Raw genomic sequence first — 26661 nt, 5'->3', positions numbered from 1 at the left:
AGAGTAAAGTGGAGGAGAAATTGTTGAAGATAAACACAAGAAAGGCACCCGGGGTGGATGGGATCTATCCAGTTATATTAAAGGAGGCAGCAAAGGAAGTAAGCAAACCCTTAGCCATAATTATGAGAGCTTCCTTGGACTCAGGAGAGGTACCCACAGACTGGGGATGTGCAAATGTGACCCCAATTCACAAAGGAGGATCAAAGGCTGACACAAAGTAATTATAGAACTGTGAGTTTAACTTCTGTTCCAGGAAAATTAATAGAGGCACTAGTTAAAGAAGCACTGCAGGATCATTTAGACAAGACTTCAGTTATATCTCGGACACAGCAGGTTTTGTTAAGGGGAAGTCTTGCCTGACCAATTTGATTGGATACTATGATGCAGTCACAAAGGAACTGGATGCAGGGAATAACTTTGATATTATATACTTGGATCTTAGAAAGGCTTTTGATACTGTTGCACATGGAAGACTGCTGCACAAATTGGAGCAGTGTGACATTGGAGGCAAATTGCTGCTGTGGATAAAGGGGTGGCTGAGGGGGGAGAAGACAGAGAGTGGTAATCAATGGACTCTGCTCGTCGTGGACTAATGTTATTAGTGGAGTCCCTCAGGGCTCAGTGTTGGGTCCATTATTGTTTTCTGTATTCATAAATGATATTGATGATGGTATATCAAGCTTAATGTCGAAGTTTGCAGACAATACAAAGGTAGGCAGGGTTTGTTACGGACAGTACTACTGATCCTGTTGCAGCAGCATAGTACTACACTAGTGTAGTACTATGCTGCTGCAACAGGATCTGGAAAGGTTGAGCAGATGGGCTGAGAGGTGGCAAATGAAGTTTAACATTGACAAATGTAAAGTACTACACATGGGAAACAGCAACCCCAGAGCAACATATCAACTCTGTGGTACTACACTGACAGTGGTAGAGAATGAAAGGGACCTGGTGGTGATTGTGCAGGCAGATATGAAGTTCTCTGAGCAGTGCAGACAGGCTGCAAGAGTAGCTCATGGTGTATTGTCAATGATAAATAGGAATTTTTCTAGCAGGGATAAGGAGGTGATTATTCCCTTGTATAAGGCAATGGTCAGGCCACACCTAGAGTACTGTATACAGGTCTGGAGGCCTCATTTCAAGAAGGATGTAGAGCTGCTGGAACGAGTACAGAGAAGGGCAACAAGATTAGTGAATGGAACAGAGGGGTGCTCTTACGAAGAAAGGCTCAAGTTTTGCAAATTACAGTGTCTGAGACTAGGCACCAGCGAGGTGATCTGATAGAGGTGTATAAAGCCTTGAATGGTTTGAGCATGCTCAATGCTGATGGGATTCTTCCTCTCACTCAGAATAATCACCTGAGAGGGCATAAATTCAAATTGAGGAAATACAGATGTAGGATAGACGTGCGGAAATTTGCCTTTAGCCAGCGGGTGGTTGGTTGGTGGAAGGGACTTCCATCCCTGTCGTGGAAGTTGATAGCCTAAATAAGTTTAAGGCTCAGCTGGACAGGTATTTTGAATGAACAGAGGGGTGAAGTGGAAGTGGTTTTTTTTTTTTTTTTTTTTGGTTGATGCTGCATAAGCTTGCTTTCTTGCATCAAATGCCTCTATTAATGCTAATAACTGGATAGATCCTGTCAATCCACCCCTTATGTTTAACTTCAACAATTTCTCCTCCCCTTTGCTCTCAGTTATTACAAAATCACTTAGCTTCCTGTTAGAGTTTGATAAGCTTCTGGCAATCCCCTCATTGAATAACTTCTCATGTGTTAATATAGATGCAAAATACTCATTAAGTTTATCAGCTACTTGGGAATGATCATCAGTAGTCAACCCATCTATGTTAAATGGTCCAATCTGATTCATCCCTTTCCTTCTAGAGTACATAAGTAAAGTACTCTTTGCTGTTTTTCCTTGCATCCTTTTCCAAGGATTTCTCGTAATCTGCCTTCACTTGCCTAACCTTCTTTGTGACTCGATTACAGACTAGTTTATATCTGCCATAGGCTTCTGTGTCACCTGATAATTTATATGCATCCCATACATTTTTCCTCTCTGCCATGAGCCTCAATAATTCATCTGACATCCATTTAGGCCTGAACCTTGAACAGTATTTCTTAGTTGGAATGAAAAGCCTAGTAGCTTCCAAGATTAATCCCTGAAGGCTTCACATTTAGAATTCAACGTTGGTAACATCATCAGTTGATCCCACTGTACAGAATTTAAAAACTGTCTGAGACCGCTGTAATCACCTTTATGAATGCAAAAGCCCTTCCCTTTAGGCTTGATGGTAGTTACATCTTTAAGTATTTCCCATATCAGTACAATGTGATCACTGTCAAGCAGTGGTTCCCCGAAAATTCTTAGTGCATGAATAATCACTGCTGATAATCAGATCAAGAGTTTTTCTTCCTCTGGTTGCCTCTCGAACATGCTGCTGTAGAAAACAGTCATCTAATAAATCCAAAAAGTCTTGCTAGTGTGCGAGTGACCTCTTAACCCCCCTCCCCAAGTTCCAGTCAGTATCTGGAAAGTTAAAATCCCCCATTATAAGACGCTCTGATTTACTGGCCCCCTCTATTTCTCTGCACAGTTGCTCATTATACTCATTAGATTCGTTAGGCCTATAACATTAACACACCTACTCTCATTTTTCCTTTCTCAGTGCTTATGTCACACTAAACTGACTCAACACTGAATTGTCCACCAACATCAATTGGATGCACTTCCTTAGATTTTTGTGTTTCTTAACTAACAGCATAACCCCTCCTCCCTTCCTGTCCTGTTTATCCTTTCTGTACACATTGTACTGCCCCAAATTCCAATTCTGTACTGCTTATATCTGTGTGACACCACGTCTCTGATATCCCAACAATATCTGCCTTTGATGTCTTCACTAGCACTCCAAGCTCTACAAATTTATTAACTATACTCCTAGCATTGGTGTACATGCAAGTATACATGCACCTGTTTCTACTCTTAATTACCCTAACACAGCCCATGTATTTATTTGTTCCACTATGACTTCCAACAGTCCTGGAAATCTCCATTGCCTTGCTTTCCATGCTGCTGTTCATTCTAATAGAAGCAGCACAAGAATCACTTTTCCCTCTGCCTGCGGCCACTGTTAACCTTTTAGTCTGTGTATCTCCCCAAGCTAGCAGTTTTCCAACCCACCTAACACTGCCTCGATACCATCAGCAAATATCCTTGCTACCTTTCTATTTAAGTGTAACCCATTCCTGTAGAAGCAGTCTCTCCTGTCAACAAGCGCCGACCAGGCTGAAAACAATTCTACCACTGAGCCTTGCACAATCTCTCCAGAGCCAAATTGATCGGCAAGGCTTTCATCATATATTCCCTCCTATTGTGTCTGGGCAGAATTGCAGACACTTTCACAATTCAACCCTAACTTGCACTTTTTTCATCATTGGCCTGTACTTGTTGAGTAAATCTGCAGATCTCTTACTCTTAATGTCATTAGTTCCAACGTGTACAACGGTATCACCTTTTGTGCCATTAAAAGATATCTGCTCTACAAAGGCATCAACTTTTGTCCCTGGCAAACATACCCCGGTCCTGTTCCACCTCTCCTTCTTGCATATTATATTCCCTATCTCCCTGACAATAGAGTCACCAACAATAACTAGTTCCTGTGGGACCAGTGCATTCTGCCTTGGAGATTGCCTCTGTGTTGCCTGATGCACAGGAGTGAGCTCTGCCGTTGAGCTGAGCAGCTGACAACTTGAAGGACCCCTCATATTAATTTCTTTGAGGGCATTTACCCTACACCTCAATCTGAATGCTCAACCCATCAGAATGCTGAGTTGGTGCCTAATTTCTTGACACTAGGCATCTAGCACACACAAAGACATCCTCCTTGGCTAGTTCATGGCCTGTTTTAGAAATTTCAGTAAACATTTCACATTTTGCATATTTTTTGAGACTGATGTGTTGGAGAATCACCCCTTTCGTTTCTCCCCTGAATCACAGCACTTTCACTAGTCTGTGATCTTTGCCTCGCAGCTCTAGTCTGGGTCATGATTTCCGTTTAAATTCAGTTTAATTAACAATGAAATTTAATGAGATTAATAAATATTTTTGATTAATTGATAATACTTATACTAAGCTAATAGATTCCTAATACAGTGCTTTATAGTACGTTATACCTTATGCCATCAGTTCGAGATATATACATTACGTTATTTCTTATCGATTACTATATGGCAGATAGTTCAACAATATTGGCCCCAACACTGAGAGTCGTAACTTCCAAAAATCACTAGTTAAATTCAAAATAAGCTAACCAACTGTAAGATGTAAAATCTTACAAGTTTAATATTTTATAGAAAAGTGAGATTAATTTAAAATAAAACTTATAATATAGCAATATGGGGGAGCGAATCCTTACAAATCAAGAATATTACTAAAGTCACTCGCAAGGGATTAAATTAGACAACGTTTATAGAAGGGAAGCAGTAAGCTGAAAGGCTATTAGCAACCTGGGTACACTTCGACTCCCAGCACACAGAAACAATGGAAATGGGTAGCAACGGCTGTTGGTAATAGGTGTTAACTCTGGAAAACAATGGTGCGGTGGATCATGGTACTGTCGGGACATTTCTTTGATCGGTGACACCTGGAGAAGAGACAGGAAGTAAATACGGGACAAATGCTGGAATTAGAGTTAAGACTGGCGTCTGGCTGTCGGTGATGGCAAGTTTTGTAGATCGTGTGAAATAAGTCTGCTAAAGTATAACTATAAGCGGCTGACTTCAAAGGTACAGACAGCCTGAGAAATTTTACAAATTTCTTAAAATAAGAAGTTAGATCGAACAATAAGGGGACAGCTTGAGAAAAGGTAACATAAGCAAATAGGGACAGAGTGAAAGTTGATAAAATGAGAAAGAGTGGTTAAGACTGAGAACTAGGGCGAAATGAGAAAGATTGGTTACGACTGAGAACTAGGGCGAAATGAGAAAGATTGGTTAAGACTGAGAACTAGGGCGAGCCTGACATATGGAGGCGGTACAGAAATTGAGATGAACAAAAAGAGAGAACCGGAGTGAAAAAAAGGGGAGGTTTCTTTTTTGAGAAGGTGTTTTTAAAAAGGTGGAGAGACAAAAATAAAGGAGAAAGTAAAAGAATGGAGTGATAGAAATCAGCGAAAGCGTAAGTGCTTAGGAAAGGAGGAAGTCCCTTTTGACGAAGGCATCGAGTTCTGATGTCCCAGACAGTAGGAAGCAGATCCTGTATCGAAGCTAACAGGTGGTGAGGGCAAAGTGCTAGCCCGATTAGACGGAACGAAGCCAAAAAATTAGTAGCTCAATGAGAGGGAAGGAAGCAGCGAATGGAAGGTAGCCAGAATAAGGTGGAGAAAGGACGCCACACCCATGCAGCCAAGAGTTCCTGATAATTATCTAAAGCAGATGAAGGAGATCCTCAGAAGGCAGCCTGAGAGCCTAAAATGGAAGCTTGAAACCGCTCAGGAAAGGAAAGAAAAAAGATAGAAGTAGATGAGATATGTATTAAGTACTGTAAGTTAACTAGAAGCACTGATAGTGAAACAGTATAGTAATTAATTTAAAAAGGGGGGGCGGGTAGCACTAGAAGTAAAATGATAGATAAATTATCTCTGAAGTAAATTATATATACTAACAGAGTTATTATGTTAAAAAAGGTTATTGTAAAATGCAAGGGAAATGAAGGATGAGTAATAGATTAAATTGTTGTTCAAATGATTATAATGTGTTACAAGGGCAGTAAGGGTTATATAAGAAGTTTTGATTTTGTTTTAAGGACAGATAATTGAATTATGAGAATCTTTGAATGTTTTAAGGATAGATAATTGAATATAGTGTTTGTATTGATGAAGAATTGTTGGTTTATCTGAAAGACTAATAACAAATAGAGACTTTAGGAAAGTTAAGATTGGTCTTCAGTGTATTGTAACAGAATGGTGAGAACACAGAGTATAATGATGAAAGTAGCATATTGATTGTTAATATAAAGAAACACAATTGTATCCAGGAGTAAGTGAAATAGGTATGGTGAATGTGTATAAGTGTTAGAAGTTAGTTAGGGCAAGGAGAATGAATCAAGTGTTTTCATATAATGGTCAACTCAGATTAGCTAGTGAAGGGAAACAGGAATAAGAATAATATATGCAAGGTATCCTTGATTTAACTTTGTATGCATATTACATATTTTTTAATTCAATTGTATATTATGTTGTATATATATATAAACTTTGTTGTTTATTAATTTGTGAGTTTCTTATTCCCGAACACTCAGCCTTTCCGAAGGGAATTATACATAATTGAGAAGGTCCCTTGAATCTGGAATTCTCCTGTGAAGCAAAGTCAGATGTGTACGTGGGGGTGTAAGGAATAGAGGTCTATATAGTTATAAGGGAACAGAACACAAATAAGGAATATTTAATAAAGAATTATTATTATACATATTCAGAATAAAATTAAACCAAATTCCTTTTTATCATTTCCCCCCCTGCAGAACGCTACTAAACCTATTTAATATCTTTGTAAAACACAATGTAGTATGTTGTTTAACAAAGAATATGGTAAAACTAACAAAAATACCTTATCCCTTTACAGCAGCCAAAAATCCACAGACTGTTCTCTTCCATGACCAGAGCACACCCTCTTATACACTTCAATCAGATCACCTTGCAGGTGCCTGGTCTCCAGACGTTGCAATTTGCATAACTTAAGCCTTTCTTGGTAACAGCATCCCCTTTGTTCCACTCACCAATCTCATTGCCTTTTTCTGTACTCTTTCCTGCAGCTCTATATCCTTTCTAAAATGAGGCCTCCGGTCCTGTATGTGGTACTCAAGGTGTGGCCTAAGCATTGCCTTACTCGAAGGGGCAATCACCTCCTTACCCTGCTAGCAAAATGGTGAAATCCGCCTTCCCAAATTGGAGAAATGGAGTGTAACAAAGCACCCATTAATAAAAAGTATCAAATTTCAAAACTCTAGAAAATAAGTGGCTCCATCTAATGTTATAAAAAAAAATTAATTACTGCCCACAGAACAAACTAGTACGTTTTCAAACAGTGGAAGCTATATACAGGGTGTCTCAAAAATATTAGTACAAACGTTTAGGGAAGGTAGGTAACATTTAAAGGAATGTGGGTCGCATAGGAACCCATAACCGGAAACGTCGCCGTAAGTCGGTACAGGGCGCTGTTCATCAGTTCGTGAGAGGGAAAATTTCTGGTTTACTCGTTCAAGAAATAGTTGCCGCACGAAGAGCATGCATCAATATACGAACTGTGAGCTGGCAGACATGCACCTAGTGCATGGATTAGCAGAGGGCAATGGACGAGCCTTTCAACGAATTTATGGAGAAGCCTTCCCAGACAGACATGTACCGGACCACAGTTTGTTTCTGCGTGTGCATCAAAATTTGTGTGATTATGGGTCATTTAGAGGTAGCAGGAGTGGTGCAGGCAGACCATGTTCGACTCAAACTCCCGCCATGGAAAAAAGTGTGTTGAATTCCGTCCAGAATAATCCTACTACCAGTGCACGTGCCATTGCCCCTCTCCCTTAGGAGTGTCTCGTCACAGTGTACAGCGTGTCTGGCACCTGATTCCTTCCACCACTTTCATCTCCAAAGGGTTGAGTTACTGCTCCCCCAAGATCATCCTGCACGTGTGGCTTTTGCGCAGTGGTTTCTCCAAGAAAGTGTTCAAGACTTGAATTTTGAAGCCTATGTTTTGTCCATGATGAGGCTAATTTCACTCGGCAAAGCTTATTCAATCAGCATAATGCTCATGTGTGGGCACACGCCAACCCACAGGATGTGTGCTCCCGTGCGGCTCAACATCCCTTCACAATAAATGTGTGGGCAGGTATGGTTGGTGACTGCTTAGTCGGCCCATACCTGTTACCATCCCACATGAACTCTGCTAAATATCGGATCTTTCTTGAACATGTTCTACCAGGGTTACTTGACGATGTTCCAGCAAATGTGAGACGCAACATTTGGTTTCAACCTGACGGGGTGCCTGCCCATTATGGAAGGTGTATTCGTGACCATTTGAACAGGCGTTTTGGGTGTCGGTGGATGGCCGTGGTGGACCCATTGACTGGCCCCCACGCTAACCTGATTTATTGAGCCTTGATTTCTTTCTGTGGGGGCCTTCAAATATATCATCTATGAATCGCCTGTGAAGACGGAAATGGATCTCGTGGCGAGACTCGTCTGCGCTGCTGCTACTACTGTCAAAGAAACTCCAGATGTGTTTGACCATGTCCACCAATCCATGCTGCGTCAGTGTCACGCATGCATTGCGTCTCATGGTGGAACCTTCGAGCATCTGTTGTAACATCATGAAATACATCCATCCCATACTCCATTGTTAATATTATGTCAAATAAATGTTTGCCACTATTTACTGTCTTGTGCCTCTGCTACAACTTTCCCATGACGTTTCCGGTTATGGGTTCCTATGCAATTCACATTCCTTTAGATGTTACCTACCTCCCCTAAACGTTTGTACCAATATTTTTGAGACACCCTGTATAACATACAGGGTGTCACTAAGAACCCAGAAAGGAAAATCACCTTTCTTTTCTTAGTGTATTAATTAATTTTTTGACTAACAAACTAACCCCTCCCGTCGCTTGGTCACTAGGTGACACCGCTCCTCCCCCCACCGGTGGGGCCAGAAACCTGAAAGGAAAAATGATCCTTTCAGGGCTAAAAGGAGCAATAATGGACTCGACAAACCAGGTTTCACCTGGATCTGTGTTTCAAAGTGAACATCATCAGCAGCAAGATGATCCTAAGGCTGTTCAAGAGACGAATGTCGTATATCATAATTGACTTGTTTCCAGTTCTTCAATTTTATTTTCTGCCTACACCAAAGCTCGCAACAACTGTAAAGCAGTTATTAATCAGTCCAAACTAGATTTTGAACAGGCTAAGAGCAGAAAACTTGCTTCTTGCTATAATGGTAGCCGAGCATTCTGGTCTCTTGCCAAAGCTATTAGCTGCAACTTTTGCACATCTCTGCTCCCGCCTCTGTTAAAACCAGATGATTCTATTGTCACTTTAGCCAAGAATAAAGCTGACCTGCTAGCATCCCATTTTTCTTCCAACTCATGTATTAATGATCTTAGTAAAACACCTCCCACCATTCCCAGTGTTCTCCATTCAATGCCTCCTGTGGTCTTCCATCAAAAGGATGGAATATTGATGCTAAGAAAGCTCCAGGTCCTGATGGTATTTCTTCACTAGATCTCAAAGGCTGTGCTCCTGAACTTACTCATGTTCTTTGCCACCTTTTTTCACTTTCTTATTCCAAAGGTGTTTTTCCTTCTGCTTGGAAATTGCAATTACTTCTACTCTTTCTGTAGTAATGGAGAAATCAATTAACAGCCAAGTCTTAAACTATCTAGAAACCTTCCGTCTGATCAACGATTGCCAGTATGGATTCCGTCAGTGTCGATACACTGGTGATATTCTGGCTTATGGTACCCATTTATGGACAAATTCAATGGAAAGGTTCGGTGAAATATAAGCAGTTGCTCTTGACATCTCAAAGGCTTTCGATCGTGTCTGGCATAAAGGTCTTCTAAACAAGCTTTCATCTTATGGTAGACACCTCCGTAGCCAGGCGGGAAGGAGCAGCAGTGCGTAGCACACGCTTCTTGATTAGACCGGGGTTCGAGCCCGTCACCACCAAATACGGAGGATGCGGAAAGGTCAGGGAATGACCACCGCATATCCCGGAGCAATATGGCCTTAGTTGCTAATGCTCCTAAAAACCAAATATCAACAACATCTTATGGTTTTCCAATTCGTTATCCAGTTTTCTTTCTGACTGCTCACTGAAGGTGAGGCTAGATGGCTCTGTCTTCTAACTTCTCCACTAATGCTGGTGTTCCCCAAGGTTCAGTTCTTTTCCCCACTCTTTTCCTCTTGTATATTAATCTTGCTTTCTCTGCATCAAAAAAACTTGTTTTTCTCTTTTGTTCTCAGCATTACGTTTCTACCAAACAGCCATTCACTCTGTACAAATCACAAATCCACTCTACCGTGGAATATTGTTCCCACATCTGGGACAGTGCCCCTGAAACCTCTCTCAGGCTTCTAGATTCCATTCAGAATCAATTAGATTAATTAATGACTCATTTTTTAACAGAATCTCTCCACTCTCTGTCTCATAGATATACTGTTTCTGCTGCATGACTTTTATACAGATACTTCCATGGGCACGCACTGTTCTTCTGAATTTGCTTCTATAATTCCTGCTCTCTTTCAAAACAGTTCGAACATATGCTGCCACCAGCCAAAATCCATTTACTGTCAAACTTCAAACTCACATTACCAACTTTCCATCTTCCTCATTTATTCACTCAACTGCCATTTTCTGGAACTACCTTCCTTCATATGTATTTCCAGAAAATTACAGTCTACAGAAGTTCGAGTCTAATGTCAACAGATATCTTCTTTCGTGTACTCAACCTCCAACCCATGCATGGTACTAAGTACTAAACACACCGATGAGCCAAAACATTATGACCACCTACCTAATATGATGTTTGTCCTCCACATGCAGCCAAAACAGCCGGTACCCGGCAAGACATGAATGGTACAAGATTTCTAAACGTGTCTTGTGGTATCTGGTACCAACATGTAACCAACAGATCCTTTAACTCCTGTCGCAGTTGAGATGCTGCAGATCGGAGTTGCTGTTCCAACACAAATCACAGATGCTTGATGGGATTGATGTCTGGGAGAATTTGGAACTCTTCCTCATGTTCCGCAAACCAGTCTCAAACGATTCCGGTGGTGTGGCATGGCACATTATCCTGCTGAAAGGCGGTACCGCCACAGGGGAAAACCATTGCCATGAAAGGGTGTACCTGGTCAGTAATGATGTTTAGATAGGTGGTAGACGTCAGAGTGCCCGGCACATGGATGACTGGACCCAGAGTATCCCAGCAGAACATCACCCAAAGCATGACACTGCCATGACCAGCTTGTTTTCCTCCCATGGTGCATCTAGGTGCCATCAATTCCGCAGGTAAATGACACACACGTACTTGGCTGTCTACATGGTGCAACAGGAAACGTGATTCATAGGACCACACGACCTTCTTCCAATCACTTAAGGTCCAGTTTCGATGGCATCTCCATAGCCAGGTGGGCAGGAGCAGCAGTGTGTAACACACGCTTCTTGATTAGACCGGGGTTCAAGCCCGTGACCACCGCATATCCCCAGAGCAATATGGCATTAGTTGCTAATGCTCCTAAAAACCAAATAACAAACAACCAGTTTTGATGCTCGCTTGCCCATTGTAGACGCTGTTGCCGGTTTGCCGGCGACACTGCCTCTTCAGCTGCAAACCCCCCTTGAAGCAGATGCAGTACTCGTCATGACAAGGGGCACCTCCGTAGCCAGGTGGGAAGGAGCAGCAGTGCGCAGCACACGCTTCTTGATTAAACCGGGGTTCAAGCCCGTCACCACCAAATACGGAGAATGCGGAAACGTCAAGGAATAACCACCGCATATTCCCGGAGCAATATGGCCTTAGTTGCTAATGCTCCTAAAAACCAAATAACAACAACCTTTACCATGGTTTAACTTGGGTATTCCACCTAACCATACATATGCACTACATGTCTTTGAAGACTTAATTGACCGATTACCATCTCTATTCTGTTAGATGGTGGACCTTAATGGGCATCATATCATTTGGCGTTCACTTCATACAGACAGAAGAGGACAGATGATCAAAAAACTTCTAGACAGCAGGAAATTAACACTCTTAAACACAGGTTATCACACCTGTGTCCATTTACCAACAGGGACTATTTCTGCATTTGATCTCACCATCTGTTCCCCTGCTCTCTTTCCTATTCTTCACTGATCTGTTTCATCTGTTTGGTACAAGGTTATCCATGTGTTGGACAGGATTTTGTAGCTCTGGTGAATGCTAAGTTTTTATTTATATTTAGCCATTTTATTGACTTAATTGTTATATTAAATTATTTTCTGTAAGTAGCTTTATAGTCCTAATCCTTGGTTTATTTTGAATTCAGACAGTGATTTTGAAAGTAAATGGACTTAGTGTCCATAGATTTTACCGTTCGTAACTTGCCACCGTCATTAACATCCTTTATACGATACTGAATAGTGTAATGTATATCCCGAACTTGATAGCATAAGGTTTGATGTAAAACTACATAGCGAAATACGTAGCACTGTATTAGAAATCAGTTAGCATAGTATAGTATTATCAATTAATCAGTAAAATTTATTAATCTTGTTAAATTAATTGTTAATTAAACTGTACTTAAATGGAATCATGACCCAGACTAGAGCAGCAAAGCAATGAGCACAGAGTAGTGGTAGTACTGTGGCTCAGGGGTGGAACTGAAGGGAGCGATTCTCCAACACATCACAGTCTAAAAAACTGTGCGAAATGTGAAATGTTTATGGACCTTTCTAGAACGGGACATGATCTAGCCAACGAGGATGTCTTTGTGTGTGTGTGCAAAGACTGTGAAGAAATCAGGTGCTAACTCAGTGTTCTCATGAGCATCTAGGAGTGTTTGTGGTGTAGGGTAGATGCCCTCGAAGAAATTAATATGAGGGGCCCATCGAGCATTCAGCTGCCCAACTCAACGCCAGAGCTCACTCCTGTTTTGTGCATCAGGCAACACAGCAGCAGTCTCCAAGGCTGAATGTGCTGGTCCCACAGGAGTTAGTTTTTGTTGGTGACTCTGTTGTCACAGAGAGGGGGAATATATTATGCTAAAAGGATAGGTGGTACTGGACCAGGGTATGTCTGCCAGGGGCAAATGTTGATGACATAAAGTAGATATCATCTTTTAAGGCCACAAAAGGTGATATGGTTGACACTAATGGCCTTAAGAGTAAAAGATATGCAGATTTACTTAAAAAGTGCAGATCAGTGTTGAAAAAAAGTTGCGAGTTCGGTTTAAATTTGAAAGTGTCTGCAATTCTGCCCAGACACGATAGGAGGGAATATATGAGAGCCTTGTCAATCAATTTGCTCGTGGGGTAGGATATTTTTCAGTGTGGTCTGTGCTTGCCAACAGGAGAGAGTGCTTCTACAGAGATGGGATACACTTAAATAGAAAGGGTGCAAGAATATTTGCTGATGCTATTGAGGCAGTGTTAGGTAGGTCGGAAAACTGCTAGCTTCAGGAGATTCACAGACTAAAAGATTAACAGTAGCTGCAGGCAGAGGCAAAAGTGATTCTTGCACTGCTTCTGTTGTCATGAGCAAACTCTAACATGGAGTTAAATGATTTTGTAATAACTGAGAAAAGTGAAGGAGAAATTATTGAAGTTAAACATAAGAAAGGCACTCAGGTGGATTGGATCTATCCAGTTATATTGGAGAAAGTAAGAAGGCCCTTAGCTATGATTTTGAGTGCATCCTTGGACTGAGGAGTGGTCCCATGGACTGGATATGTGCAAATGCATCCTCAGTTCACAAAGGGGAATCAAAGGCTGACACAGGAAATTACGGACCTGTTTTTAACATCTGTTCCACAAAAAATAACGGAGTCACTGGTTAAATAAGCACAGCAGGATAATCTAGCCAAGACTGCAGTTATAGTTCAGATACGGCATGGGTTTGTTAAGGGGAAGTCTTGTCTGACCAATTTGAGTGGATACTAATATGTGGTCACAAAGGAACTGGATGCAAAAAAAAATAAATAAATAATTTTGATATCATATACTTGGGTTTTAGGAAAACCTTTGATACTGTTACACACGAAAGATTACTGTACATGTTGGAGCAGTATGGCATTAAGGGCAGGTTGCTGCAATGGATAAAGGGATTGTTGAGTGGGAGAGAGAGAGAGTGATAATAAATGGACACTGCACCAGGTGAACTAATGTTATTAGCCCAGTCCCCCAGGGTTTGGTGCTGGGCTCATTGTTGTTTTGTATATTTATCGGTTATATCGATGAAGGTATATCAGGCGTAATGTCCAAGTTTGCAGATGATACAAAGGTTGGGAGGGTTGTTAATGATAGTAAAGACAATATGCTACTACAACAGGATTTAAATTTATTTTTAACATTGACTTAAATTAACTTAAATTTAACATTGACAAATGCAAAGTACTGCATATGGTTACCAGTAACCTAAGAAAAATGTACTAACTCAGTTGTTCTACACTCAGGGGGGGATGGAGAATGAAAAAGACCTTGGGGTAATTGTGCAGTCAGATATGAAATTCTCTGAGCAGTGCAGATGGGCTGCCAGAGCAGGTCATGGAGCTTTGTCAATGATATATAGGAATTTTGTTAGCAGAGACAAGGTGATTTTCCCTTTGTATAATGCAATGGTCAGGTCACACCTTGAGTACTGGTTACAGGTCTGGAGGCCTCATTTTAGGAAAGATGTAGAGTTGCTAGAATGAAGACAGTGAAGGGCAACAAGATTGGCTATAGGAACAAAGGGGTGCTCTTACCAAGAGAGGCTTAAGTCTGCAAGTTTCAGCATCTGTAGACTAGGCATCTGTAAGGTGTTCTGTTTGAGGTGTATAAGGCCTTGAATGGTGTGAGCATGTCAATACTGATGGGATACTTTCGCTTGCTCAGATTAAGAACCTGAGGGGAAATGGATTCAAATTGAGGAAAGGCAGTTATAGACGTGCAGAATTTTGCATTTAGCCAGTGGGTAATTGATTGCTGGAGCAGACTTCCATCTGTTCTTGTGGAAGTTGATTGCTTAAATAAATTTAAGGCTAAACTAGACAAACATTTGGAGTGACCAGATGGGTGAAATGGAAAGGTTTTTTTTTTTTTTTTTTGGATGATGATTTATACGTTTGCTTTCTTGCATCATATGCTAAATGATCCCTATAACAATGATCATTACCCAGTTGTTTGTCACCTATTAAGAAATGATGTACCATTAGCTATAAGAGGTAAAAAATGGAAATTTTGCAAAACAAATTGGGAAAAATACCAATGTGCGGCTTCTTTAGATGAGAAAAATATAAGATAATCTGATATCAATAGTGCAGTTACTTATGTCAATAGTAACTGCACTATTGATATCAACAAATAATCTCTGCAGCAAATATTGCAATACCAAAGATAACTAATCGGTACCATAAACATTACGAACAGTGGTGGAATGAAGAATGCTTGGAAGCAAAGAAAGAAAGAAACCTTGGAATCAATTCAGAAAGTTCCCCAACACTATTAATCTCATAATATATAAGAACGCCAGAGCAAAAGCACGTTATATACGTTGGAAATCTCAAAAAGAGTCCTGAATATCTTTTCCTAGCAAAATTAATAGAAATACGGATACTAGAATTAATTGAAATAAAATTAGTTAAATCTTAGACAGACATTCAACAGCCCCTAAACCGATAATTAGCTGGAAAGGTCATGACATAACTGAACCTGAAAATATTGCAAAGCTACTAGGAGAAACCTTTGAGGAACTATCAGCAACATCATCCATCATACAGACCAATATTTTAAAAAATAAAACCCAAATCATAAAATACAAAATCATTTCAATTTCCACACAACGCATGAGATTTCATATAGCCAACCATTTACTATAAATGAATTGCATAAAGCCTTAGCCAAATCAAAACAAAGTGCAGTGCGTCCGGATGGAATACACTATCAAATGATTAAAAATCTCACCAAAAATTTCTTCCACATGCTCTTGCTGCTTTATAATAGGATATATCTTGAGGACACTCTATCCAGACTCTTGGCAGCATTTGTTTGTGCTGGCCTTTCCAAAACCAGGGAAGAACCACTGAAATCCACATAATTATCACCCTATTGCCCTCATTAGCTGTCTTGCTAAAACGTTAGAAAAAATGGTGACTGATCAGTTGACATGGTTTCTTGACTCGCACAATCTTGTTAGTCCCGGCCAATATGGTTTTCGGAAAAACAGGTCAACAATCAATATAATGACAAAAGCTGAAGCAAATATATGCAGTGCCTTTCTCCGAAACGAACATCTTGTTATGACATGCCTTGACAGTGAAAAGGCTTTCGATACTACCTGGAGATATATGGTATCCTACAAGAATTGCATAAATTAGGACTGCGTGGCCATCTACCAAAGTTCCTCCAGAACTTTATGTATAAAAGAATTTTCCAAGTCCACTACAATCATATTCTGTCTCAAACATACAATCAAGAACAGGGTGTACCCCAAGGCTCAGTCTTTAGTGCAACCCTTTTCACTCTGAAAATCAATCCTATCTCAGAAGTAATTCCAGAAACAGTAGAAACATATCTATATGCCGATGACCTCACTTTTTCATGTCATTCACAGAATATGCACACAATCGAGTGACAGCTCCAATGTGCTATTAACAAAATAGATTTCTGGTCCATCTAAAATGGATATCAACTCAGTACAAAAGGGAGCTGCAATACACTTCTGCAGAAAACAAAAGATGCATTCTGACCCAGATCTAAGAGTAAGCAATCAACAAATCCCCCTCAAATATAGTATCAGACTTCTAGAACTAATCATGGATCACAAATTAAATTTCCTAGAACACATAAAATATCTATGTACAGTGTGCTTAAACAAATTAAACATTATCCAAGCAATATCTGCCATGACATGGGAGCTGATTGTTATTCACTTTTGCACATTTATCGAGCAATGATAACATCTAGATTAGTTATGGTTCTCCCATCTACTCCTCAGCTAAGAAAAGTGTGTTAAATTGGTTAGATCCAATTCATCGCGGTGAATTGTGTTATCTCTGGAGCATTTCATACATCACCTGTGTACAGTTTATACACAGAGGTCCATGAACTCCCACTCAGCCTTCGTAGACAAGTTCTTCCGAACTATGTTGTTAAAATTCAAAGCCTTCCAGGACATCCAACATGGCAATATCTGTATAATCCGAAATGGGAAACCTTATATGCAGAAAAACCTAGCACATGCAAATCTGCAAACATCCGACTAAACAAATTACTTTCACAATGGAACTTAAGTATGTATAAAATCTACCAAGATATCCCCATATCCATTCAGCTGTGGGAATTCAGTTCAGTTGACTGTGACATGGACCTCGCAAAATGGAAACAGAACAATATACCAAATCAATATATAAAACAGCTACATTCCACTTGTGTATTGCAGTTCTCTGACTATTCTTATCTATACACTGACAGCTCCAAGACGAATACACACGTTGGTGCTGCAGTGGTCCTGCCAAACAGCATAATTTCCAGTCTCTTCCAATAGAGTGCAGCATCTATAGTGCTGAATTGTTTGCAATAAGTCTCACACTAAATCTCATTGCCAAAACTTCCCTCATAAAGTGTCATTTTTACAGATTCATTAAGTGTAATATATGTTCTACAGCTAGAAGATCATCCATCTCATCTGTTTTTAAGAAAAATTCTTTCCTGCTTATTGTATCTTAGGACAAAAAACCAAAGTGTCAGGTTCACTTGGATTCCTGGACATTCTGGAATACTGGGCAATGAATGTGCTGATCAAGCTGCAAAACATCCAACAAATAAATTCTCACCTGCAAAAAATTCCACATAATGATTTTAAAAACGTCATTCGAAAAGTTTCTGAAAATATATGGACACAGACCTGGAAAATCAAACAAACAACAAATTATACCAAATTAAACAGCAGCCAAAATTCTTAAAATCAAGTTTTTGGCTAAACAGACATAGGGGTTATCCTCTCCCGGCTTTGCATCGGCCACACACATTTAACACACTCTTACCTCCTAACGAAAGATGATCCTCCACAATGCCCTCAGTGTCAGACCATACTAACAGTGAAGCACATCATCATAGAATGTCCACATTACCAAATTGCCCACCAATCAGCTTTCAAATCACATGCAAATGAACCATTAAGCCTTATACTCACTTTGGGAGAAAAATCAGATGTAAATTAACTCTTTACATACCTGTCTAATAAAGCTTACTGGCTGTATCTGATATGCCAACATCAGTAACAACATAACTGTAAATTATAAAATTTGAACAGGCGCAATATAGCCGAAACAACTTTTGCGCCATAAAACCACAAACAACAACTATTTATATATATACAAGTTATTAGGAAAGATTTAGACAACCAAAAAAAATAAAGAGCACTAACAGTTAAAATTCCAAATGGGATCAGACCATAGCTATGATATAACTTGCATCCGAATTATAACACCGTTTACTTACTGCCATAAAAATAAACTTGTTAAGGTATTCAGAGATAAAGCTTATAGAAATGTATTTTTTGCTTTCTTTCTATCATTTTTACTATGCAATCTTACCTTTTCCCCACTGTTTAATTAATGAGCCTATCTTTTTTGCTCCTTCTACAGCTTTAATATTTGCTGGGGTTAAGCATCTTCCATTAGCATTCTCGCCTTGCACTCTCTACAACACACAAAACCTGACATAATCACAAAAATATAATTCTCCATATATTACTATACATACAAAAGATATATATATATATATATATATATATATATATATATATATATATATAACCATACAAATAAATTAAGTGTAATATATGTTCTACAGCAGTATGGCAAGACAAGAGAGAAAATAATCGAAATTAAATCAAACCAAACAGGGAGGAAAGAGAGGGGTAACAAGAGTAAAAATATTGCAGCAGAAACTCTAAAATAATTTAGAAAATCTAAATGTAAGAATAATAATTCATTGAATTTTGAAAGCTATTTTTGGTTTGTTTGTTTTTTTGTTTTATTGTAGTGGTTTACATCTCTGTTGGTGATATTAAATTTGGACCTGGTGCCCTTCAGAGGAGGCGCTGTTAAATTTCTATTTAATTGGCTTTCAAAATTCAATAAATTATTATTAATCTCACATTTAGATTTTCTAAATTATTTTAGAGAGTTTCTGCTGCAATATTTTTACTCTTGTTACCCCTCTCTTCCCTCCCTGTTTGGTTTGATTTAATTTAGGTTTAATATCGATTATTTTCACTCTTGTCTTGCCATACTGCTGGCATTATTTTATTTATTTTTAACTCTCATTCTAATTAATTTGTATGCTGTACCTTTTTATTTTATTTTTATTATGAAAGATTCCATTTTCAACTATTTTAAACATTATTCAAATGTATGTATAATTACGCACACACACACACATGGGAAGGAGCAGCAGTGCGTAGCACACACTTCTTGATTAGACCGGGGTTCGAGCCCATCACCACCAAACGGAGGATGCAGAAAGGTCAGGGAATGACCACCGCATATCCCAGAGCAATATGGCCTTAGTTGCTAATGCTCCTAAAAAACCAAATAACTAACACACACACACACACACCGATGAGCAAAAAATTATGACCAGAGAGTTGGTATGTAAATCGAAGCAACTCCAGGTGAACTACGGCACTGGTTAGGACACGGTATAAAAAAACACCTGATACTGACTCTGTTAATCAGTGTTACTCTTGTTCTTCAGATGGAAAAGGCAACGGACTTGAGAGAGTTTGACAAAGGCCAAATTGTAATGGCCAGACGACTGGGTCAGAGCATATCCGAAACAGCACGGCTGGTAGGGTGCTCAAGGTCAGCCGTGGTTAGTACTTACCGAAAGTGGTCAGGAGGGAACCTACGAACTGCCGGCGAGCTGTTGGACGACCACAGCTCATCGATGCTTGAGGTGAGCAAAGGCTCTCCCAGATGATACATGGCAACAGAAGGGCGACTGTGGCGCAACTAGCTGGTGACGGTAGTAATGTGCCACAGCACACAGTACATCGAACCCTGCTGAAAATGGGGCTGTGTAGCTGCAGGCCGCTCCAAGTGCCCGTGCTAACCACCGTTTGCCAGCAACAGCACCTACGTTACGAGCATCAAAACTGTACCTTGGGTGATTGGAAGAAGGTTGTCTGGTCCAATGAATCACATTTCCTGTTGCACCATGTGGACAGCCTAGTACGTGCATGTCATTTACCTGGGGAAGTGATGGCACCTGGATGCACTGTGGGACAAAAACAAGCCGGTGGCGATGGTGTCATGCTTTGGGCGATGTTCTGGTTTGATACCCTGGATCCAGTCATCCATGTGCCAGGCACTCTGATGTCTACCACCTACCTAAACATCATTGCTGACCAGGTACACCCTTTCATGGCAGTGGTCTTCCCCTGTGGCGGTGCCGTCTTTCAGCAGGATAATGCGCCATGCCACACCGCCCGAATTGTTAGAGACTGGTTTGCGAAACATAAGGAAGTCTTCCAGGTATTGCCCAGGCCTCCAAATTTCCCAGACATCAATTTGATCAAGCATCTGTGATCTGTGCTGGAACAGCAACTCCGATCTGTGCCATCTCAACCACGGACCTTACAGGAGTTAAAGGATTTGCTAGTTGTGTGTCGGTACCAGATACCACAAGACAAATTTAGAAATCTTGTAGCATCCATGCCTTGCCGGGTACAAGCTGTTTTGGCTGCATGTAGAGGACCAACATCATATTAGGTAGGTGGTCATAATGTTTTGGCTCATCGGTATACAGAGTGATTCACTACCAGTGCGACAAACTTGCAGGAGGCGTAGGGGGCACAAAGACGAATCGGAATCACAGAGCATTGCAGGGTCTGAAATGCCTTCGTCATGCATGAGGTCGCGTGAATAAAGAAGCAAAGAAAAAGAACAGAAATAGCAACTCGTTAGTGTAACAGAAATCATTTTAATGACAGGTTTTACATTGGCAAAAAGCCATGCTACAGAAGGTGTTCGAAAGTTCCACCAGAAGCAGTCGCACAGGTTTCACAGCGCCGCTGCATGGAATCTCTAACGTTCTGGAAGATTCCTGGTGTATCTCGAATCTCCCCGGTAGCTACAGAGATGTGAGCGATGAGGTCTTCAATTGAATCAGGGGTCTCGTACACCAATGTTTTCATTTGACCCCAGCAGAAGTCCAGGCATGATAGGTCCGGCGATCTAGCAGGCCAATGAACCAGACCACCACGACCTATCCAGTGCTGTCCAATAGCCGACCGGGCTAGCCGAGTGGGTAAAGTACCTGCCCGGCAACCCAAAGGTCGCGGGTTCGATTCCCGCCTCGGGCTTGGATCAAAGTACTGCAAAAACCTTGGGAGGTGCAATATGGCCACAGAAGCCGATGCGCCAACAACTACCAAATCAAAAAATCATGCTGTCCAAATGTAACGTTTAGGTATTGGCGGACGTCATTGGTGTAATGTGGGGGAGCCCCATCATGCTGGAACCACATTGAGCGGCGCAACGACTGAGGAACATGTGCTTCTTCAATAAGTTCGGGCAGGACTTGCTGTAGAAAGATCAAGTATGCCCTACTGACCAGACAAGGGGACAAATGGTATGGTCCACTGAGGTGGTCTCCAACAATGCCGGCCCAAACATTGACAGAGAAACGGCGTTGAGTTGCAAGTGTTCGCGTACCATGGGGATTCTCCAAAGCCCACAAATGGGCGTTATGTTGATTGAAGGTTCCCTCTCTTGTGAAACTTGCCTCATTCGTGAACAATGCGGATGCAGCAAATGCGCTGTCTGCCACACTCTGTTGAAGAAACCAAGTAGCAAAAGTCCTCCGGAGTGGATAATCCGCAGGCTCCAATGATTGGACGCTTTGTAGATGGTATGAACTCATTTGGTTTGTTGACAGTATCCTCCATACAGTGGATTGGGAAATACCCAATTGTTGTGCCTATTGCTCGAGTACTCATACTCGGATTGCCTTCTGCAAGACGTAGGACATTCTACTCATTGTCTGGCATCCTCGTTGTTCGCTCTCAATTCATGGTACCTCTCGTGAAACAACCAGTATCACGTAACCTTCTGTGCAAACGTGCGAAAATCGTATGATGAGGAGTACGCCTGTGCGGGAAATGTTCCTGGTCAGAATGGCGCGCCCGTTACAGTCTGCAGCTCCATACGCGAGGTGCATGTCGGCCAGTTCAACGTTTGAATACTCGTCCATCCTACTGCCTCGGGAACCAGTTCGCAAATGCTGACTTCCAGAGGGATCGCTGTTCACGCGACCTCCCGTTCAACGTCCTCTACCGCATGATGAAGGCATTTCGGACCCTGCAATGTTATGTGATTCTGATTTGTGTTTGTGCCCCCCTCGGGAACCAGTTCGCAAATGCTGACTTCCAGAGGGATCGCTGTTCACGCGACCTCCCGTTCAACGTCCTCTACCGCATGATGAAGGCATTTCGGACCCTGCAATGTTATGTGATTCTGATTTGTGTTTGTGCCCCCCTACACCTCCTTCAAGTTTTTCGCACTGGTAGTGAATTGCCCTGTATATATATATCATAATTTTTTTTTTTGGTGGTGATATATCTTTTTTACTTTTACATTTTTTACACACACAAGCACGTTATGTATAATTTTAACTGATATTATTTCTAAATTTTTTTATATATTCAATATTATTTATTTTTTGCATTTCATATTCTATTTTATGCTTTAGTGTTATTTTTATCCCATTCCTTCTGCTATCTGTAATTGAGACGTACTGCAATTTTGTTTTCTGAAATGGGTGATCTTTTGCAGAAGAAATATTAAGTGTAACACACAAGTCAGACTGTCTTATTATGATGAGGAATGGGATATTTTTACATTAACAGTTTTTAATTTCTGTAAATATTATTTATATAAGCTTTTTCTTCTCCAATATAGGGTGTTGGAATATCTGTAGAATTCTGCTCACATATCACTAGATGTTTTGCCATTAGTTCTCATGTAACCAGAGTAGAAAGAGCAAAAGAAGCTCTTGAAAGGATGGGCAGTTCAGTAAGTCTATAAAACACTTTTTTACTTTTAACACTTATTTGTAATAATACAAAATCAGTATTAATGTCATCAAAATTCATATCAGAATTTAGCTATAAATATTTTTGAAAGTGAATTTGAAGATAAAATGAGCATAATCCATTCTAATAAGAAAAATAAGTTAAAAAAAAATAATTGAAACTGTGCAGATAAGTTTTTACTTGTAGGTTTTCCGCATTCATTGAAAGAGAATTTTAAAAAAATTATGATTGTTTATGCTGTCTGATTTATAATCTTTTTTGTGTTTTAAAATTTTACTTTATTTTGTGAAGATATAATTTGGAGCTGAAAGCATCTAGATTGGTAAATCAAATGCTTTTAACTTTGGTATTGTGGACTATAACTAAAATAAAATAATTGGCTTCTGTCCATTGTCCTTTTAATTTCTGTGATTGATTCTTGAGTTGTAAGAAAACTGTTTTGTTTCAAAGATTTCACCATTGGATTGAACTAGGTACAATCCAATACTGAAATCTAGATCAGCATATCAGTGCCCACCTCCATCATTTTAAGCTTTGTATCATCTGTTAAGTGATATGAAATCCACTGAGTAAGCATACTTGCCAAAATCCTAAATCATTAATGATTGTTTCCACACATCTAAATTGCATGTGTAGAACAACCTCCTTGACAATAGCTCTGCAAGAATCATGTTTCCCCATTTTCAGTTTCAGTTTGTTATTATAGTAGAGGGTTTTTCTACTGATGTGTATTTCACACTTTTTAACATGAATTTAATAACATTTGTTTTTATATTACTTATCAGATTTTTGAATGGCATTACATGAGTAACTGTATTTTAAAGAGAAGAGGAATAAAGCACTCAGACCTGCATTTCTGATGTGAAGCAATTTATATGTATATTTTCAGTAAAGTAAGAACTGAATTCTTAAATTCAGACATTTCATGGCAATTTCTCTTCTACTTCCTTGGTATGATAATATCTTTAAATATATACCTTCACAAACCATCTGGCTGGCAGAAAAAACATTTGTCAGCCTCTTTCCTTAGCATGTCTATTGTTATATGCCAAAGTTATTCAGTATTTAACAAATACAGATCGTGACATCAAATAGGCATTCAAGCATGTTTGAGTGTTTATCTTATGCAATGTATATTGTATTGTTTTTTTTTTTTTTGTTAAAAGATTTAAGGTGATGTTCCTTTCTTTTCAAAAAAGGTACAAAAATCCAAGAATAAATTAGAATCTGTTCTTTGTAAGCTAGTTGCTTGAAATTGATGAAGAATAGGCCAGAATTCAGGATTGTTTCTCAAAAATGAATGCAACTGCAAAACTCGGTATTTCGAAGAATTATACTTGTCAACTAAATGAATTTTTCCTCCACTATAGACAATACACACACCTCTCTAAACCAGTTTTGCACACTGATTTTAAATATGTTCATAGTTCCCCTCTCCCCCCCCAACCATGTGGAGTTTTTGTAATATGACTGCTGATAATACAAGTAGCATCCAGTTTCAGCGATTCTTGGCTCACCTCTGGAACTGTTCTTCTTAGCATTAGTTGAGGATGATGCAAGAAATTAAGCTCATGGCGCATCAACCAAAAAAAAAAAAAAAAAATTTAATTAAATTAAAAAAAAACCTTCCCATTTCACCTATCTGGTCACTTCAAATGTTTGTCTAGTTCAGCCTTAAATTTATTTCAGCTATCAACTTCCACAACAACAGATGGAAGTCAGTACCAGCAATCAACTACCTGCTGGCTAAAGGCAAACTTCAACACTTCTATTCTACGTGTATTTCCTCAATTTGAATCTATGCCCCCCCCTCAGCTTCTTAATCTAAGCAAGGGGAAGTGTCCCATCAGCATTGAACCTGTTCAAACCTCAGTTAGATCACCACGAAGGTGCCTAGTCTCCAGATGCTGCAGCTTACAGAATTTTTGCCTCTTCTGATAAGAGAATCCTTTTGTTTCTCTCACCAATCTTGTTGCCTTTCTGTTTACTCATTGTAGCAACTCTACATCCTTCCTAAAATGAGGCCTCCAGACCTGTACACAGTACTCAAGGTGTGGCCTGACCATTGCCTTATACAGAAATATAATTACCTCCTTGTCTCTGCTAGCAAAATTCCTATATATCATTGACAAAACTCCATGACCTGCTCTGGCAGCATGTCTGCACTGCTCAGAGAACTTCATATCCAACTGCACAATTACTCAAGGTCTTTTCCATTCTCCACCTCCTTGAGTGTAGTACCAGGCAGTTGGTACGTTTCTCTTTGGTTACTGCTGCCCGTATGCAGTACTTTGCATTTGTCAATATTAAACTTTGGCTGAGAAGCAGCAACATCTACCTAACTTTTCTAGATCCTGTTGCAGTGGCATACTGACTTCAATATTAACAACCCTGCCAACCTTTGTATCATCTGCAAACTTGGACATTAAGCCTGAAATACCTTCATTGATATCATTAATAAATACACAAAACAGCAGCGGGCCCAGCACCGAACCCTTGGGATGCTCCACTAATAACATTAGTGCACATAAAACAGGGTCCATTTATTACCACTTATTACCTTTATCCATTGCAGCAACTTGCCCTTAATGTCATACCGCTCCAATTTGTACAGCAGTCTTCCATGTGCAACAAAAGTATCAAAACCATTGCTGAAATCCAAGTATATATTATATCAAAATTATTTTTTATATCCAGTTCCTTTGTGACCACATCATAGTATCCAATCAAATCGGTCAGACAAGACTCTTAACAAACCCATGCTGTGTGTGAACTGCAGTCTCTTCTAGGTGGTCCTGCATTCCACGCATTTTCTTCTCTGCCACAAGCCTCATTGGTTCATCTGATATCCATGTAGGCCCAAATCTTGAACAGTATTTCTAAGTTGGTATGAAAAGCTTCCAGACTTCACATTTAGACTTCACACCTTGAAGACTTCACATTTAGAATTCACTGTTTTTAATATTATCAGTTGATCCCACTGTAGTCACCTTTACAAAATAAAAATCGATTCCCTTTACCCTTGATGGTAGTTACATCTTTAAGTAAATCCCACATCAGTACACTGTGATCATCGTCACCTATTCTTAATGCATGAATAATCACTGCTGATAATCAGATCAAGAGTATAACTCCCTCTGGTTGCCTCTCGAACACGTTGCTGTAGAAAACAGTCATCCAATAAATCCACAAAAGTCTTGCTAGTGTACGAGTGACCAATCCAAAAGTTCCGGTCACTATCTGGAAAGTTAAAATCCCCCATTATAAGACATTCTGATTTACTGGCCCAATCTATTTCTCTGCACAATTGTTCATTATACTCATCAGAGTCATTAGGCTTATAACACAATCCTCTTCTCATTTTCCCTTTCCCAGTATTTATGTCACACCGACTGACTCAACATTGTACTGTCTACCCATGTCGACTCTATGCACTTCCTTAGATTTTGTGTTTCATAGCCAACAGCATAACCCTCCTCCCTTCCTAACCTGTCTATCCTTTCTGTAAACATTGTACTCCCACAAATTCCAATTCTGCACTGCTGATATCTGTGTGCCACCATGTATCTGATATCCAAACAATATCTCCCTTTGAAGCCTTGATCAGCACTTCAAATTCATCAAATTTATTTTCTATACTTCTAGCATTGTACTGGTGTACATGCAAGTATACATGCGCCTGTTCTTACTCTTAGTTACCCTAACACAGCCCATGTATTTATTTGTTCCATGATGACTCCCAGCAACTTTCTCTGTAGGCTGCTGCTCATTACAATAGAAGCAGCACAAGAATCACTGCCGACCGGGCTAGCCGAGTGGGTAAAGTACC

At 39.9% G+C, this 26661-nt stretch overlaps 1 protein-coding gene across 3 annotated transcripts in view; it reads left to right on the top strand.

The window, feature by feature from the left end:
* Positions 1 to 26661, top strand: part of LOC150084420 (NPC intracellular cholesterol transporter 1-like) — a 466919-nt gene that overhangs the window by 384362 nt on the left and 55896 nt on the right. For all 3 annotated transcript variants that reach the window (XM_090376058.1, XM_090376057.1, XM_090376056.1), the window contains one exon: positions 22699 to 22812. In XM_090376058.1, coding sequence (XP_090232184.1) covers positions 22699 to 22812 — 114 coding nt within the window. The remainder of the gene's footprint in view (positions 1 to 22698; positions 22813 to 26661) is intronic.

The sequence above is a fragment of the Mastigoproctus giganteus genome, chromosome 6 (assembly GCF_048544385.1).
Source record: "Mastigoproctus giganteus isolate SK-2022 chromosome 6, ASM4854438v1, whole genome shotgun sequence".
NCBI lineage: Eukaryota > Metazoa > Arthropoda > Arachnida > Uropygi > Thelyphonidae > Mastigoproctus > Mastigoproctus giganteus.
Note: the sequence above shows the minus strand (reverse complement) of the source record. Positions and strands in the feature narration are given on the sequence as shown.